Source organism: Macrobrachium rosenbergii, chromosome 27 (genome assembly GCF_040412425.1).
Source record: "Macrobrachium rosenbergii isolate ZJJX-2024 chromosome 27, ASM4041242v1, whole genome shotgun sequence".
Taxonomy (NCBI): Eukaryota; Metazoa; Arthropoda; class Malacostraca; order Decapoda; family Palaemonidae; genus Macrobrachium; species Macrobrachium rosenbergii.
The window spans coordinates 16,252,795-16,272,649 of record NC_089767.1 but is presented as its reverse complement, the minus strand read 5'-3'; the positions used below and the strand labels follow the sequence as shown (position 1 = coordinate 16,272,649).

Below are 19,855 nucleotides of genomic sequence, written 5' to 3'. Positions count from 1 at the left end.
TCAGATTTTTCTTGGTGGGGGAGGGCAAAGGTTTAGAACTTATGACATGGGTGGGGTGGCGAATGAAGCGAGCCCTATCAGCTGGGGGTAGGGGGGGCGCTGTAAGCCCCCCGAGAAATTTTTGGAAATTTTCGCTCGTTTTGGAGTACTTTGCAGTCATATAAGAGCTGTATTGAGTTAATAAAGTAGCAAACAGGTGTGCCACACCCACCCATGTTATTATTATTATTATATCAAAGGCTAGGGGGCAGACCAAGTCTTGGCCATTAGTGTCTTGAGGGGGTCAAGTGCTCCCCCCCGTCCCCAGCCCCCCAAAAAACGCCCCTGCTTGTACTCTGGTTTTTTTTAAGTATATTTTAGGTTAACCAGACCGCTGAGCTGATTAACAGCTCTCCTAGAGAGGGCTGGCCCGAAGGATTAGACTTATTTTACGTGGCTAAGAACCAATTGGTTACCTAGCAACGGGACCTACAGCTTATTGTGGAATCCGAACCACATTATAGCGAGAAATGAATTTCCATCACCAGAGATAAATTCCTCTTATTCTTCATTGGCCGGTCGGAGATTCGAACTCGCTCGCCCAACGAGGAACTTTGTACTCTGGGTAGATTTGTGGCAATGGTTACGATTAGGTCTTCATTCAGATAAAAATGCTGATGGTTAACAAGAGAGGGATTTGATACTACCCTGCTAGCGTGTGATGACAGCTCCCGTCATAAGTTCTGCGGTGCTGCCTGTGGGCCACCATATTGATTTTAGACAATCACTAAAGTCTCATGGTTTATTTAAAGGTGTTTGACTGGTATATGAAGGCACACACACACATACTTCTTAGTAATAGGTAAAGAAAACAAAATTTTTTATGGAACTGAAAAAGGAGAACCATTTTAGCATGCCACCGATGCAAGATGGTATCTAATATAACCATAAGACTGAATTATAATTAACATGAAAAGCCGAAAGACTTTCGGAAAATATATAAGGTTACATACTTGCCCGTAAGAGCTGCTTGGAGTCCTGGCAAAGGTTTCGTTCCAGTCACCATACGACGGGCAAGTTCCTGAAAGGTTTTTGCTGAGCCAGGCATCTCGAAGAACTTCTTGAATTCATTTCCATGGGGTGGCATAAGCACACTGTAAAGGAATATAGCAGAGACTGAAATTTCTTTGATATCAAAACGTCATTTTATGACAGAATCATTTCATGATATAATTACCGAAGCTCTACAGATGGGGTGACAGTGATTTTGAAGCAAACCTCTATGCCCTCTACAGAATTTTATTTGCTCCATCTTCTGATATATTTCCGGTGTAACAAATGAATAATCTTTTCACATCTATATATTCTTTGAATATGTAGATGAGATATTACAATCAAGCTATCAATGAGAAATGAAAATACACGCGTTCTATTTACTTTTCAGACTATACCACAGGATTCTTATCCTTTGCTTCATTCTTTAAAGACAAAACACTACTTCCAGCTATTCTGTGAATGACTTTCTTTATGGCCATTGCTAATATAGGCTACGTCTACCCCTATACGTAAATTATGCACCATTGAAATGCTTTAAACTACCTGAACCTAATGGATTTGCTTAAGATTTTTCTGTTAACCTCTAGATTTTCCTATTATTCAACAGTTAATGATAATTTTCTGTATCTTACGTATCAAATGCCTTGTTGATTTCATCTATAGTTTCAGGTCTCGGCGGAGATTTGGACAGAGTAAGCGATGCAATAAGGTTGCCTCTGTAAGCTGCTCCTATGATGAAGGCGAAGATGAGCCAGGCCATCACAAGGACCCGGATGGAATTGTGCTCTGGCAATCTGCTGCTCGGCGCTTGTGACAGAAGAGTGCCAATGAATATTTCGGACACTGCCCAGTCTCCAACCTTTGGTTGGAATTTGAAGGCATATCCAAAACGATTACCCTGAAAAAGAGGAATAACACTCATTCAACATGGCAGCTATTGTGCCTGTAAGAGATCTAGTTATGTTAAATTTTACGTTACAGAGAAATTTCTAAAAACTTTTAGGTTTTTCTTTATAAGTAATAAAATGACTTAAATTAAACACGACTAATGTGCGTGTGTTTGTGTATGTATGTGTGTGTGTGTGTGTGTGTGAGAGAGAGAGAGAGAGAGAGAGAGAGAGAGAGAGAGAGAGAGAGAGAGAGAATGTATTTCATCCATGTTGGGTCTCTTTAATGGGGAAAGATAAACATTTCTAACATAAGCAGGAAAGAACTGAAAGTTTGGCTAGACCCTATCTAGAACCTCCGGAGATTCAAGACCAATAATATGTCTCTTAGAGAAGGGACTCAACTGAAGATGATGTAAATATGATAGATTACCATCAGGGGAAAAATATTCATGTTATTAAAAATTTCAAACTGTCAAGTATAGAAAAAAAAAAATACGAGAAATTATGCGATATGAGAAGTGGTCAGATTTGCCTTCCTTCTTGTAACAGGATGAACAAGCAGCATCTGTGACAAAAAGAAACGTTTTAAATTGCTGGAGGTAAGCCATAAAATTCTTTAATAAGAGACATGACGCATTTTTTCAGAGATTTTGGGGCGAACTTGGTGATTTCATATATTTTTTTTGAGTGCCTGGTCATTATCATTAACCACCTATCTTACTCCCATGATCATAGATTCCTAACCCTTCATGTATACGATTTGGTTGAAGATAAATTTGGACGGTTAATGTAATTCCTCCTATATAATTTGACATATTCCTGAACCTGAGAAGCTCCTTACCAGTATGAAAACAATTGGAACCAAGATGGTAACGCAGAGGGTGAAACCCCAAACCTCATTGGTTAACGGGTAATAGAGACTTTCCCACTGGGGTTTGACTGTAGGTTTGAGAGCGCATATGGCTGGTGACATGAATTCGTAGGTGAAGGTGTAATCGTGAAGTTCCATTCTGTTGGGTAGAATGACGTAGTACACTGGTGATAGGAAGGCCACTCTCTCAGATACCCTCTCCTCGCACTGGGAAAGAAATGGAAATTCGATATTAAGAGGTCAAAGGAGAATAAATTTACGAACCCTTGACTTCAGTACAAGTGTTGGAGGGTGGATGACTACAGTAGTACTAATGTCTAGTACTAACTTTGTGTTCTTTCCTTTTCTCTATCGTGTGCTTCTGCACCTGTGTACATATTTCGTGACTGGTACAATTACGATTAAGGATAAGATCTAAAATATAGCACGAGAGGTATTCTCTGGTCAGAATAATCATGAAAAAATACATATAGGTTGTTTACTGGGAAAGTTGACAGGTCATATAGTTAACTATATGAGGTTATAAAATGTAGGCCTATTATGCGATCTAATTGATTAGCTTCCTAGGAACGTTATCTGGCGCAGAGGACTGAATTTTCATAATGAAAGTGTTACTGTATTTGAATGAAAGGTTAAAATTTATTCAATTTTGGTGGATTTCAGTACTTTAGATGTAAGCATCTGTATTACTGAGGGCCTAAGTACAGGGTTCCAACAGTTATTGACTAAGGTTCTCGTGTTGCCGTTATAAGACATGAAAACGGCTCAGTGTGAGCTACTGAAAATTACCTTTGTATTTCAATTCGTTTGGCCAAATTTAAAATAACTTCCTAACATGATTCATTTATGAATTAGAATTTTCCATATTCTATTTCCTTTCCCAAATGAAGAATCGTATGTATATTTGCTCAAATGTGACTTTTTGTAATACCAAGGACATATGAAGCGATCTCAGAACTGAAGGCTTCTACTGTATAATTCTAGTCTCACTTGATGGGTTCTCTATCTGGTTTTGACGGTAATGTCATGGCATAAGAATGATATGTACAGGTAAGAAATATAACTCTAATTCAGAGTTCATAACAAGTATTCCTATTTATCTTTATGTTTTTCTTCTTCCTTTTCCGAGCCTAAGCAAGAGGGAACCAGCTCCACAACTCACAAACCGACGCACCTCGAGCCAAGTGTTAACCACGACGTTCTGGTAAGTGAAGTTCAAGACACTGGCGATCGACTGAAGGAGGTAGGCGTCTGTTCCTTTGTACGTCTCAGTGATGGTCCCATTCGGGTGCTGTTTTTCTTCCACGATCCAGTGTGGAGGGAATGGAAGGGCTGTTATGTTAATCGTTGATCCGTAATAACTGAAGAAAAGAAGAGGGAAGGAGTGTGAAGGTAGTTAATTTATTTAACTCATAAGTTGGCAGCCAAAATAGGCTTAAAACTTCAGGTTTCTTTGACTGCTGGCTAAACTGTTGTGGATGTCTGTTCGAAAAAACCTCACACAGAAAATAAGTTTAGTTGTAAAGTGATAGTCAAGTTAAAGGGTTATTTCATTCAACGATCGTATTAGTTACTAAGAAAAAATATGCAGTGATACTAATAAGAAATAGAGAAACAAAAGGATTAACATAAAAAAGGATGTTCCATAGATTGAGAATTACATCCAAACTGATTTCCAAGAGGTTGAAAAGGTGCTTACTTGTCATATTTCTCTGGGAATAGTGAACCCTTTTTTGCAAGTGACAGGCCTCTTCTTGTGGTCCATGTTGCAACTTTAATAACATCCTTTCCTCGAGGAGAATAGGGTAGGCCAGTGTAGATGCTCCACCTGTCGTGAAAAAAGGAATTAAATTCTCTTGCTCCTGACAATAATCTCTTATGCTTTAGGTTTTTTGTTATTATGGCTTTTTTTATTATCCACGTCATAGTTATCTTTTTCCTATATTTTGTTTATATGTTGACGTAGATGCTAAATTCTAAAGTTATAAAAAGAACAGGGACGATGTAAACACATGTTGAAAGTCACAGTCTTTGAGGAATCGTCTCCTTACAACCTTAGCCATCTACAGAACCTTTTTGCCACCTGGAAATAGGAAATAACCAGAGGCACTATTTTGTCAGAAGTCCTTAAAGGTTCATTGTTGAAGCTGGATGCTATATATTTTATTATGTTACGATAGCCTAATGATTTGGTGATTAGAGCAAGAAGATATCACTTTCTTTAGTAGCAGGGGTGTCAAACTCAAAACTTTTCGAGGACCAGTTCTTGTTCTTTGTTACCGATTCTAGATCCAATTTCATTTTTAGTTTTCTGTAAAAGAAAACTATTGTGCCGGCTTTGTCTGTCCGTCCGCACTTTATTCTGTCCACACTTTTTGCTGTTAGCACTTTTTCTGTCCGCCCTCAGATCTTAAAAACCACTGAGGCTAGGGGGCTGCAAATTGGTATGTTGATCATCCACCCTCCAATCATCAAACATACCAAATTGCAGCCCTCTAGTCTCAGTAGTTTTTATTTTCATTTAAGGTTAAAGTCAGCCATAATCGTGCTTCTGGCAACGATATAGGATAGGCCACCACCGGGCCGTGGTTAAAGTTTCATGGGCCATGGCTCATATAGCATTATACCGAGACCACCGAAAGATGGATCTATTGTCGGTGGCCTTGATTATACGCTTAGATGGCTGCACAGAAAACTCGATTGCGCCCAAGAAACTTCGGCGCATTTTTTTACTTGTTTTTATTGTTTCGAGAGCCATTTCCCACTTTTGTTACCTTCTCGGGGATTGATTCTTAAGTTCTGTCATCTGAGTTTGGTTGATCTCAGGTAGGCCTATGTGAAATTCACTTCACTCAAAGACATAAGTTAATCAGTTGCGAGTAAAAGGATCAAACAAGTCATCTTGTCAGGTTTGAATAAATTCACATCTTTAGTGATTTGTTAGTTTTATCTCCTTGTTATTGAGGACATTGTATCAAGTCGGAATTTCGTACCTTTATGTATGTTTAAACCGAATGTAAGGTAGGTACATAACTCATGGAGAAAAGCAGGGTCCAGGTACCTGCCAAACTTTCTTTTATTTTGACACCAAGGAAATGGGTGAAATACGTTGAAGCTCAGTAAACTTAATATTTTGGAGTCTATGAAAGAATATGAGGATGCGACCAACTGATCAAATAAAAATATAAGTTAGATTTGATTATTCATACTTCATGGGTATTTGCATTGTAATTTAGTATATAAATATTCTCCAGGTTATTCGTTATTATTATGAAGACAGTCCTTGAGTGAATGCAAGTTCTATGAAATACACGCAGTAGGAGAACGAAAATGGAATCTCTTGTCTTTTGCAGTTTGTAAGGCAGGCTTCAGTGTTACAGGATATTTTAGCGTATTTCATTAGACTATTTTTTTTTTACTGGAACGCCGTAAGGAGGCTTAATGCATTAGTGACGAAGTCTCTTCATCAACATCCGAACTCTTGCATTTCAGGGGTAACACGCGCGAACAATGGCGCGTCCTTTCATACAAATCTGTTTGAACATTTGGTTCAATTCAGAAAACTTCCACGACATTTCGAAGCTTGATAAACTTACTTGGTTCCCTTCATATTTCTTTCCAGGTTAAGGAAATGAGAATTCATCATAGAGTAAGTCCAGTAATTCGTCAAGAGGTCCCTGATGCTCTCATCTTCCAGATGGGTGATGACCAGAACCTTCGACTTCCACACCAAGAAACGACCACTGAGGGACAGATGGGCGAAGGCTTTCAGGAAATCCACTCTGCTGCTCACGACCACCACGAAAGTGTTCCAGGAGAGCCAGCGACGAATCTGAGTACATGAATTAACGAGTGAAGATAAGAGTACTTAGAAAATAAGATTCAAGATGATGGAATGTGATGTTTTTAAACTGAGACGCACAAGTCCGTTTTGTCACTTATTTTTATCACTATTTTAGTGTTTATCTAAATCCTCGAGTGTTGAGTCTATAAGCATTGAATGTTTGTCTTTGTGTTTTACACCTTTGTGTTATATCTCTGGTATTTTGAATATCTCTTCCTATAGATGGAACGGCTTCACATGCATGAAGTAACATATGAAATGAAATGCACATTATTATAACTTATGCATACATGTATGAATGCACGTACAACATGCAGCCTATATTATCATGGATGTTATTGAGCTAGTTAAACGAAACAACGCACTGATCATCACAGATTTGAAGATCACATTAATACATAACCTCGTCAAAACTGAGATGATTGTGATGACTTATGTATACGATAATTTCATCTTCCACAAGATATTACAACTTAATATAATGTTACAGCCTTTATACTGTTATACTAACGGAGTACTAATTACCTGCCTGGCATCTCGGATAATCACATCCAGGTCAGAACTGGTCTCGTTCCCGTGTCCTAAGTTGATCGTTATTTCAAAGCTTCCAATTCCCCAGGGAAAGGCGTATCTCTCCAGAATTTCCTGATAAAGGTGAATATATTATTCTCTTTAATTTAAATTTAGAAAGATAGTCCCCTTATACATAATATGTTGTAACTGGCCATTCACTTATACTGTATTATCAGAGTGAGTATTCACGTAGGCCTAGAATCACTGATGATAAATGAAAACATCAAGAGCAGCACATTTGCTCAGTCCTTCAAGCCTAGGATCAAGAAGAACGGGTGACGAAGAGGCTGAATTATAATTGCATTCTTACTGAGAAGTACCGCACCGCCAATTTTGGTATCATACTTTCAGACAGTATCGTACTGCAAGTCTCATCTGCGCATGTAAAAAAAAAAAAAAGACTAAGTCAACCTCAACCGAGTTTTGCACTGCAAATCAGTGCAAGATTGAAATTATTTGTCATGTGAATGCAAAGAAGGCAACGATGTCTTTATTTTTCCAATATACGGTGAGCTATCTTTTCTATACAGAAGCCATTGACAAAAGACAAAAAAAAAAAAAATGAGAATGACCTGATTCAAAGGTGAATTCAAAGTACTGAATCAAAGACCGAAGTCTTAGAACCGGAAGGATTAGAGAACAGTTTAACAAGCATGCCTGCAACTCCACTTGATGACAGTGAAGTACGTATTGCAGTCATACTCCCAATGACAGAAAGACCGTACTCTTTCCATTATTAAATTTCATTGATTAAGCGCTAGTGCCTTGGAGCCCCCATTTGACAGTCTCCCTGAGGATGTCATGCAATTGGAACTTCAAAAGTTCAAGCGAAGATGCAATGCATTACTACCCTCATACTATTCTCCTTGCATTTTAATACATTTTTGTTTATTTATTAATTTTTTTTAATAATTGAGATCTCTTCTTTCTGTATTTCCCTTTACCTCCTTTTACTTCTTCCTAATGAACACCATATTCTTTGGAAGCTTGAATTTCGAGTTAATGGCCCCTGTGGGCTTGTTCCATATGAATAGGCTTCATCTTCTGAATAATAATAATAATAGTTTAATTTTCAATAATAAGGCTAATTAGTGGAACAAAAAGAAGCAGTAATATCAGTAATATTATTAGAAGCACCAGCAATAAGGGTTCCCAAGGATTTTTTTTTGTAAGTAACGGTAACATGAGTAGTAAAAGTGGCGCTTAAAACAAGAAAGGAAAAAGAAACAAAAACAAAAACAAAAAAACACCGGAGATTCTGGATATCCGTTAGAGAGTGATCTCTGGAATTATACTTCTATAGCCTAAGACCTCTTTGTAGATTTCATTTTACCTTTAGCTTAGCGACTGTTATATAATGAAGTTAAATTTCTTATAATTATCAGCTTATTTTAACATATTTTTCAATATTGTAAAAATTTCTTTTATCATAGCCCTGATGATGGAAATGGATGCCCGAAACGTTGGTGTAAACAAAAAGAAGAAATGATTTATTAACTTAAGCTCACCAGGAGGAAAATCTTACAAGTTATATGGAAACGTTATTTTACCTGAAATACCACACTCTTTGAAGGTTCTTTGTCATCTGCGACATAGATGAGAGAACAGTAGGGCTGAGGAAACGCAGACATAATGGAACCAGCAACGATCCCACCCCCTTCCAGGCTCTTGTCTGGAAGAAAGAAAGATAATTTCATCGCGAATGTTGACATGAAGCGACGGCACATTCTCTGGAAAATTGATAAATTTGATAATTGATAAAAATACTGCACAGAAATATTTTCCAGGCTCCTTGGAAAGTAAAAGGCTACGAAAATCATCCATAAGAACAAAATAATCTTCAGAAAAATCATGAAACTGTCAAAGCGAATCACTTCGAAAATCACTTCAATGAAACAAACTGGTTTGTGACTCTTATTAACCAATGCTAGGTCTCTTATGCCTTGCTATTGGATTCTATATTGACTTACCTTTGCCTTCAGTGATTTTGTGAATGAGGGCTTCGGTCAGGTTCGAAATTTCGAGAAATGACAGGTGGAGCACAACGAGGACACTTGCTTTCCAAGGAAGCTTCATCTGAAAAAAGTTTGATGAGGGAAAGCACATCATATACTGTACACTTTGATTCAATACTAGAGTTACATGACTTTCAAAACTAGAGAGGGAACACATTATAAGTGCTTACCTGAGTACCATGCTTTTGTTTACACACACACACACACACACACACACACACACACACACACACACATATATATATATATATATATATATATATATATATATATATATATATATATATATATATATATATATATATATATATATATATATATATATACATTTAAATTTTTATTTGTATTAACCATAATGCACTCTTAATGATTACTCACGTATCTGGTAAAAAGTGACCAGTAGATATATATATATATATATATATATATATATATATATATATATATATATATATATATATATATATATATATATATATATATATATATGGATTGGATACTGCAGTGGTATTTCACTTTTGCGGCGAGGCATTTCATTTACCCAAAATTTATCAGTTATCTCTCATTCTTTTTTTTCTTAACTATAATATAAAATGCTGATTTTCGCCATCATGTCCTTTGGATTTCCTGGTCTTGCTTCATTTACGGGTATGGCGAAATTCTTGACTTCTAGGGATGAATTTATTTGGTTTTTTCAGGTAGCCCAAGTGGTAATTAAACTCATGAATCTTATCTCAGAGGTTATATAACGAAGACGAATGGATTAATTATTGGGCAGACTAGTTGCCAGTAGTTGCTGAGAAGGATAACTTCATCCGTGGTTATTATCATTTGTCTTCCAATATTGATGTAGTAAGCCTTTCCTACAACCTAATGGGACAGAGGAGCCTACTATCAATACATTTGATCATAAGCCTGGGTTTTTATTGTTTAAGAGATTACTGTTGATCCATGTGTTATTTGTAATTCTGTATAATTTTCTACAACTTAATGTAAAAAAATTCTGAGGAAAAACATTCTTTTTGAACTTATTAGCGCTTGATTTCTTGCATACGTTTAACATAGTCAAAAGAACCTCAAAACTCTTTCTGCAAATTCAGATTCTAATTTTCTGTCATGTATTTGCTTTCTTGCCCTTGAAGGTTTTTTTTAATTACCTTTCGTCCTTGTAAAGCCTTTAACACCAGGGAACTCGAATTCATCATAGGAATAAGACTTTACAACAATTAACAGCATAAGACTAGAGTCCATCGGCTCCCCAAGAATTTAAAACCGTCAACACCATCTCTCAATGTCATCATTTCAAACACGAACCGAGCCAAGAGGAGTTGACTGCCTCGTCTTGGTTGTCTTAGACTTGGAAATGAATAAAGTGTAATGGTATCTATGAGTGGCCAGTAGCGTTGCATTTCCGCTACTCTGAAGGATTAAAACAAATTGAACTTGGTGAACTGTAGTTTATTTCACAGAAATCAAAGTACAGGATTCGTTTAAACAAGGCTCTTGTGAAATAAGTGAAAAAATTTAGGTAACAGACGTGCACATACTGTATTGTTTTATAAGCAATATCATAATAATAGAATTCTGGAATTACAGTATAATTATCAGCGGCAAATCTTGGTTTGAATACAATTGATATTTTCAGATCCATCAAATAATCTTCAACGTATATTACAGAATTATATCTGTTCCTTAGGTCTAATGTTCTTTCAAGTTGTCACTGTTCATGACCTCAAGCAATTGGTCTTTCTTCAGTGATACCTTAGTTGTCCTTTTTCATTGTCATAGCCTCAGTTGTATACAATTCATCTTTAAGATGTATTGAATGATGTGGAATAAGAGTCATCGTTTTCTTTCCTGTTTCACTGAAATGTAATTTAATTTTTGCAGACTCCAAGAAAGTTGTCAGGTTCACATTCACTCCATGGACTTAGTGGCGCCATTGCTTTTTAAAGGTCTTGATTTCATTAAAATCTTCGATTTGAGAACCGAAGGCAAAAGTTTTTAGTTTTTCTACCTAAATTGACGATGGAGATAAAATCAACCATTATCTATAGAGGCTCCGGATGTAAACTTAAAATTAGTTTATAAATTACCAAGTAAAGTGTCAAGATTTCATCACTGTCTGTGCATACTTTTCAGACAATGTGTTATGGAGGATGAACCATTCAGACACCCAAACATTATGGTTCTCACAATGTCACAGAAATGTTCGCAATTTCTTAATTTCTAGAACACCATTTCATCTTCCTCAATTGCTATGGAATACTAAAAAGCTTCAAATAACCCCCTCCCTTTTTTTTTTTAGGTCGCGAAAGGTGAGTTTGTTCTATTTACAGAACTGATAATTTTCCGCTACGCTGCCCTCTTTAGATCCTGTTTTCTTCGTTGAAGCTGCGGTTTCTTGAAGCCGCCTGTTGATCGTTCTTGAGCTGCAGGAAAACCGAGCAGCCCTAAGATATTCCAGAGCAGTCCTCTTGGGTAAAATTTTCATGACCTGAACGATTAGTTTATCTTGTTCTGACGAGGTGACTCTGGGTCTCCCGCTCTTGGCTCTGTTTAGGAGGTTTCTGTCCACCTGCCATCGCTGAATCCACCTGTAGACTGTAGTGACGCTAGTGCCGGTGCACTGGGCTATGTTTCTAGGTGACATCCCACACAGCCACAGGTGCACCAGATGTGTTCGAGCTTCAATCAGCTTCAGCCTTTGCAGGTGTTTGGCATCCATAAGCTATTCCTGAATGGGATGAGAATGATCGGGACTTAGCACCACTTGTCGGATTAGAGATCCATTTTGCACTAAAATAAAACACTGTAGACGCAGTAGGTAAAACGACTACATGCCTACCATTATAATCAACCTTTATTTTAAACAAAGAACTGAGGTACAACTATCTGACGTTGGGAACAAAATCTTGCCCATAAATAACCAAAAACCATAGAAATTCTAATTAAACGCCAGCTCCTTGCGTTTACATTAACGCCTCGCATCTTTTATGCTTATGGAAATGAGTTAACGTAATAGAGACTGACTTAATAATAGAGACGAATTGTTTTAGGCATGAATGATTAAGTGCTCTATTTACTTGTAACTACACCCGGTTGATTCTCTGCTACAAGAATCTATTTTCTCTGTTCCTAATCAGGTATATCTTAAAAAGAAAGGGTTTAAACCCCACCTCTTGATCTGTTGAATTATTGGGCAGACTTAGCCTGGATCCAGAGCAATGTATTAATTATAAGAAAGCCCACTGAAGGTTAGGTTAGAAAAAATAGGCTCTAAGCCATTCTCTTACCTGGAGATAGCAAAATACGGAAAACTCCGGAACTTGAATTCCAAGTACGAGATAATTCGTCGTATTTGGTCTTATAGTAGAAGAAAATCACTTTCATTTGTAGAATATAGTATTTAATATTAAAAAAACAGTATTCTACGCAAAACAAAAATAAATAAACGCGATAATTGATAGTTTTAGAGAAATCCCAATGGGTAAACATATCCATAGATATAAACTCTCCCCTTACCCAATATATATATATATATATATATATATATATATATATATATATATATATATATATATATATATATATATATATATATATATATATATATATATATATATATATATATATATATATATATATATATGTATATAGAACCTACTGGTCACTTTTAGTTATTTGCAATAACTAAAATGCCCTCTTAACTTCTTGAATTCTTCACACATTTTGGGTACGCTTGTCACTACGAAGCCTTAGATCCAAATGCATGACTATGCAGTAATTCTGATGGTCGTGGTCAGGTCGGCAACGCTATCTAGTTCTGATACTCTGGATGCGGGTTCCAATCCTGCTACCAGACATCAGAATTACTTCATAGTCTTGCACTTGGATCTAAGGCTCTGTAATGACAAGCGTATCCAAAAAGTTTGTAGAATTCAAGAAGAGGGGATTGTGGTTATTAGTTATATATATACATATATATATACTGTATATATATGTATGTATGTGTATAATATATATATACATTGTATGTATATATGTATACACAAACATATACAAACATTCCGTTCTACCTCGGAAATAACACTGAACGTGAATTATAACTGATGGCTATCACTTATCAGTTATAATTCCCCTCCGGTATTATTTCTGAGGTAGCGCGAATTGGATATTAAATGACATTTGTGGCTTAATGGTTCTGTAAAAAAAAATGTCACGATGATGTGATAAAATTCATATTATATATATATATATATATATATATATATATATATATATATATATATATATATATATATATATATATATATATATACATACACACACACACATATATATAATATATATATATATATATATATATATATATATATATATATATATATATATATATATATATATATATATATATATATATATATATAGATAGATAGATAGATAGATAAGTGAGTAGATAAACTGATAGAAATTGAATAGTTCCCTCTATCGATAACAAGTTTTCTCAATTGAAAAAAGAATATTACAACATTAAAATAATGATACTTTACTAGGCCATGCAAGACTGCTATGTACTTCGCAAATTATAGGAATTCATTCTATGCCTAATTTAATAAAGAAAATTCAAAAAATTCTTTAGTTTTTCCCTTAGACATAATTACTCATTTCGCAAACTTCCGGGAACAAAATTTTACGAATTATTTCCTATATGCTTCTCTCTCTTTTTGCCTGTTTCTGTTCAGTGGAAGCTTCTTTAGTCAGGTACTGGGCTCTTTGGCTTGTGCGTAAACACTTAACCCTATTTATTGGGCTTAAAAGTGAGTTCACTCATTACACATTATAACGACCTTGGTAAAACCGTACTCATGATAATACTAGGGGAGAAAGAATTAGATATTCGAGTAGTAAATTACACCCTTTTGCTGTCTGTGTTTTATGACATTAAATCTATTGATCCTGTCCACTTGACTGCCTGAGGCAAAGTGGAATTTAATAAGTTTTTCAGATGGTTTGCTCTGCATGTTTACATACACTAATAACGATTTGACCGCTCTTCTGTGAATCTTTGGGTAGAGCTTATTGCAAAAGAATTTCTTCAATAATTCAAGGAGAGAGAGAGAGAGAGAGAGAGAGAGAGAGAGAGAGAGAGAGAGAGAGAGAGAGAGAGAGAGAGAGAGAGAGAGAGAAACTGTAGTATTGGCAATGAAAAGTGTTGTATTAATAATCAGACTGGCCTTGCCTGCTTTAGGGCTCTGATGGCGTGTCTCTCTGTCATTTTAATTTTCTTGACATCTTGTATTGCAATGAAAAACTGCAAAAGGCTCCAAAGTCAATAAAAGTGACAGGACCCAAGTCGTGCCTGTAGGCTCCCATGCAGCCAAAAACTAGCACTTTTCGCAGAAAGGAGAGGAAGAAATTGGTGTCCAGTACATTTCCAACTGCCGGCAATACAAGTTCAATCAATCAAAGGGCAGCATGATTAACCCTTGCTAGTAAAGCTACATTGTAAAACGTTTTCTAAGAACGAAGTTTTCCTTTAATATCTTTACTACAAAGCAATACTCATCAGTTCTAGAATTAGGTTATGCCTAGGGCACGTAAGATACCGTGATATAAACACTTCAAGGGGAAACTAGCACCTGTCTCTCAAGCAAAACCTTCGAAGTGATACAAATATTTACATGGTGTATATCAGACAGTGTATTCACATAAACAAAGCCACTCCAACATCTTCTAAAAACATAGCAGACACCTCACACGTCTCGAACTGTCGACCTAACCGCTCAGTTCTCCTCGCTGCTGGGAGAAAGGGAGCTGGGGATTTGGTACGATACATGTACACATTCGCTACCGGGGTCTAAGCGATGTCAGGCAGGGCAGCCGATCGAGGCTACGGCCTACCCCAATGCCAAATCAAAGTCCTTCAAAGAAGGCATCGTGCTTACCCCATATAAAAATGGGAAAAAGCACGTTAAAACAAAGGAGAATATCAGACAGTGTATTACTCAGAAAATACCTGCTTAAGCCAGTAAACAGAATCAATACATTCTGTTGCCTTTATTGGTAACAAGGCGTCACTGACTATGGCAGGAAATACGATCTGTTTAGAGGTTTTCCAAGGTCATTAGATGATGTTCTTAGTCAACTTCACAACTATTTAACAGTCAATGACGGGACAACTATTTGAGCAATTAGTCCTTTATGAATTTGAAGGTCTGGCAAAGCCATCAGCTTTCCAAGAAATAAATTAGTTCTGGAAAACGGTTAGATAGTTGTTTAGAACTGGTTTTTCTTTGTCTTTCCTAGCGTTTTAATCTTGTAGACTTAGTGCCTGAACTAAGGCAAAAATATCTACAGAGCTTAATTTATGCATGCAAGCATATCAGTAGATGAAAAAGAATAGGTGGTCTTTAAAAAAAGTAGGTTTTTATAGAACACTCAAAATCGCCTCAAGCTTTAGTTCATAACTGCAGTGGAAGATTCTGGATCATCTACGGGCAGATAACACTCGTAAGTTAACTAGTACTCCTATTTGCGAAAGAACCCTTATGTCTTATATTCCACGTCAACGATTTATATTTTTGAATAGAAAAATTTGAGTGTGTAGTGGCACTGAATGTCTGATAAACTAAAAGGCAGGAATATGAATTAGCGGATTAGTGCCTTGACGCTATCCCATGCGAAAACGACATGACGATATTTCTTCATAAAGCTTAAAATCGAAGATGCACATACTGTACATAAAAACACGCAAAATTAAATTTAACTTGAAAACATTGTATTGAGTGAAAATACTCAAGCAGAAATTATCCGAGACTTCTAAGAAAAGCATAAATTCGAGAAAAGCATAAATTCATATCCACTTTCAGAGAAAAACAAGCGGAAGGTATTGTTCTTGCATAGAAAATACTTGCGCTTTAAGTAATAGTAATATACAACCGAATAGTTACGTTTACAGTAAAAGTCACGATTAAGCTAATGCAGTGCAGCAGCGTTTATTTTGGTTATTTTGCGAAAAGAAATTTTATTCCTGGTTGGTAAATTCGTTGTCTTTCTGGGAGATAGATTTTTAACAAGAATAACGTCACAGAGTAAGTTTTCATTTCTCATCTATATATATATATATATATATATATATATATATATATATATATATATATATATATATATATATATATATATATATATATACATACATATTTGTATATATATATATGTATATATGAACACAAAATATATGTAAATATATATATATATATATATATATATATATATATATATATATATATATATATATATATATATATATATATATCAGTTATAAAACAATGGGCTGGCATTTCCAAGGTATATGGTTCGATTCAATACTACTATGGGCAAGAAACTTAAAGAGAACTGAAAGGCCCTACCCTTCAATGCAAGCCTTTCTAATGGGGAAGAAATGTATGGTGAAAAATTGCATTTGTATTCATACATTAAATCGTTTCCCTTAACGGTCGGTGACTCTTGACAAAAATGAAGAAATGGTCACAGACACATCCATATTTTGACTGCTGAGTGGAAAATGGACCCAATTTTTAGTACACTTTCATAACCTTAACTGCTTTATGCATCTAAATAAAAGGCTTGGCAGCAGTGCATCCACCAGGAGAGATTGCAGAGTAAATGTGAGAGTAAAATTTTAAGGTGAAATGGAATGAAAGAAGGTGGAGTAATTAACATTAACATGGATGGCATAAGAATGGAAGCGGTTGATACTTACAGGTATTTCGGTATAGATATGACGGATGATGGTAGGATGGGAGAAGAGGTAAGTTACGGATAGGCGAACCATGGATGTGAGAGAGGTGTGTATAAAGAGAGAGAGAGAGAGAGAGAGAGAGAAAGAGATTTAGTATATTTGTATCAATCAAGGTGTGGATGTACAAAGGGCTTGTCGAGCCAAGTCTCCTTTATAGAAATAAAGTATTGATGCTGAATACAAATAGGAAAAAAGGTTTGAGTAGTTGAGATGAATTTTTTGCGTAATTTGTTGAGTAAAAAGAAACGGAAAATTGATAAATGCACAGATGTATAGCAGAAGAGGTGAAAAAGCTGGCATTTAGGAAACGATGCATGAAAGTTTTTGAGATGATAATATCATTTACAAAAATTGAAATGCGATAAGTTGGTGAAAAGTGTGTGATTTGAAAGAATTATAAGGAAAGACGATAAGAAGATCTAGAGCTATATACAAGGATGGAAAGTGGTGCTGAAATGGAAAGACATTAATATAAAGAAGACTGAGCGTGTATGCTAGATAGAGGTGAATGATAGTGTGTGCCACTGATGATCAATCGGATCTTTCCTAGATAGTGACCCCCAGAGGTTTTAACCCGGGATGTATCCACCTTTACGGCGTCTTTAGTACAATCCCGCTGGGGATGACCGTAAAAACATAAACAAAAGACTGTAAATTTCATAAAGATAATGACCCCAAAGAAATATTAGTCATAGATAACTACCCCCGAACTTTGCTAGGGATCACTATCTAGGAAAGATCCTATCATTCTTTATAGGACTATAAACTAACTGATGTGGAAGTTATCCATGATTAATTTTCATATGCCTATAAAGAAGGGTCATCAGTAGTGCATGACTAACCCAATGTGTACACTGCTTACAGAAATCACGCTCCTGGGATTGTAAATCCTTTCCTTTCAACAATTCAATCACTCCCTCTAACCAGTACTTTCTCGTAACCTTCTCACAGTTTTCTAAAGACTTCCTAATTACGCAATATTTCTGCCACCCTGTCGTCCTCCATTCTCTCTGCATGGACAAACACTAAAAAAAAATATTCTGGCCAATCTTTCCACTGATGCAGTGTTAGTACAAATGGCAGTGTTAGATACAGTTGCCCTGAATTGTTATTCCGTCGGTGTATTTGCGATATATAGAAATCGTCAAATCCTTGAATGAAATGAGGATATTTATGATGCTGTTGTACTGCAAAAAGCGTTCACCCTTATACATCCTATAATCCCTTTACCAGGCACGACTGAGTAGCACAATCATTCTATTAAATTTCTTTTTATGAAAGCAAGGGGAAAAAAAGGCTATCTACAACCAAAGTCTTCCTTTAAAAAGAAGAGTTTATCTACAATAATGAAGGAAAAAAAAACTCACTTCGCCTACGGAACAGAGAGGCAATAAAGTTGTACTCGAAGGTGTGGACACTTCGACGTTCGAGAGCGTAATGCGGTGGCTCTCGGTTTGCGCCTGGTTATAAACAACAAGGGATAACAGGTGCAATATTTGTTTTTCTGTTGCGTGGTACTACAGTTGGATAAGAGTCCCAGAATACTGCATGCTCATTGGCTGAACAGAATGAGTCATTATTGCCTCTACCGAAATCCTCTATTGATCCCTTGAGAGTTAACTGCAAGATTAAAAGACCCCACGCGTCTTACGAAAATAAACTTTTTTTTTTTACTACATTTTACTGGTAAGTTATTACGCACCTAATAGCGAGCCTGAGTTATGGCCTGACTTTACAAATTATTTTACTTATATATTAAATGAACAATGACATAAAATACTTCCACAAACAGTGCACATTACTACACACACACACACACAGACACACACACACACACACACACACACACACACACACACACACACACATATATATATATATATATATATATATATATATATATATATATATATATATATATGTGTGTGTACGTGTATAAATTTATATATACATACACATATAATATATATATACATATATATACATAGTTTTTTGAAGTATATACATGTCTGACATATGTTCGTGGTTAATGATTTATAACACCCTATAAGCGAAAAAAGTGTTATACGAACGTGAATTCACATAAGTGTAAAAGGAGTATGCCTATAATATTTATACAAGCTTGAATGTATAGGGATGAAAAATTGTCACAGTAATTATATATATATATATATATATATATATATATATATATATATATATATATATATATATATATATATCAGCATTTTATGGCGTTTACGAATGGTTGGCAATCGTAGATTGTTGCCAGGATTCACGATTTTTGCTTGCACTTACGAATTCAGTGTTGCTTCCGGTGTGGAAATTTTCATGCACAAGATGATCGGGTGCAGAAGTGGGGTCTCTGCCACACAGAATGTGGAAAAATTTACACACTTTTTAGGGGTTTATTGTGGTTAGATATATTATTTTCTTTTATTATATGATTCATTGACCTATATTCTCAGTCATTTGCATATTTATATATGTTTATATAATAATGACTGAATAAAGAGCCATCAAAGAATGGTTGTTTATGCCGAATCATGAAGCAGCAGAAGTCGATCGTGGAGTGATGTCTTGAATGACATGTCAATTGCAAACGACAACAGAGCGACAGCTTTAGGTTTCCATCTAATTAAGGTCATTTAAATCTATTTAAAATTGTTTTAATAAATGTAAAAAGTGATTGTGATTGATTTGATAAGGAAGTTTAGGGGAAATGATCTTTAAACTGTGAAGGAAAGCATATATCGTTATGATATATATGTCATATTAAAATTTAGGCGAGGGTAGAAGTCAGTGATGTGGAAATGTGGCAAC

The 19,855-nt window shown here is 35.7% G+C and overlaps 1 protein-coding gene across 1 annotated transcript in view; it reads right to left on the bottom strand.

Annotated features, from left to right (window-relative positions):
- LOC136853255 (ionotropic receptor 93a-like) overlaps nt 1–7,560 on the bottom strand; it is a 9,728-nt gene extending 2,168 nt beyond the window's left edge. Inside the window, exons 1-7 of the mRNA XM_067128626.1 lie at nt 7,166–7,560; nt 6,393–6,628; nt 4,496–4,624; nt 3,971–4,157; nt 2,767–3,003; nt 1,668–1,933; nt 993–1,133 (exon numbers count right to left, since the gene is read on the bottom strand). Of these exons, the coding sequence (XP_066984727.1) occupies nt 993–1,133; nt 1,668–1,933; nt 2,767–3,003; nt 3,971–4,157; nt 4,496–4,624; nt 6,393–6,442 (1,010 nt within the window). The 5' untranslated portion in view covers nt 6,443–6,628; nt 7,166–7,560. The remainder of the gene's footprint in view (nt 1–992; nt 1,134–1,667; nt 1,934–2,766; nt 3,004–3,970; nt 4,158–4,495; nt 4,625–6,392; nt 6,629–7,165) is intronic.
- Nucleotides 7,561–19,855: the final 12,295 nt, after the last annotated feature.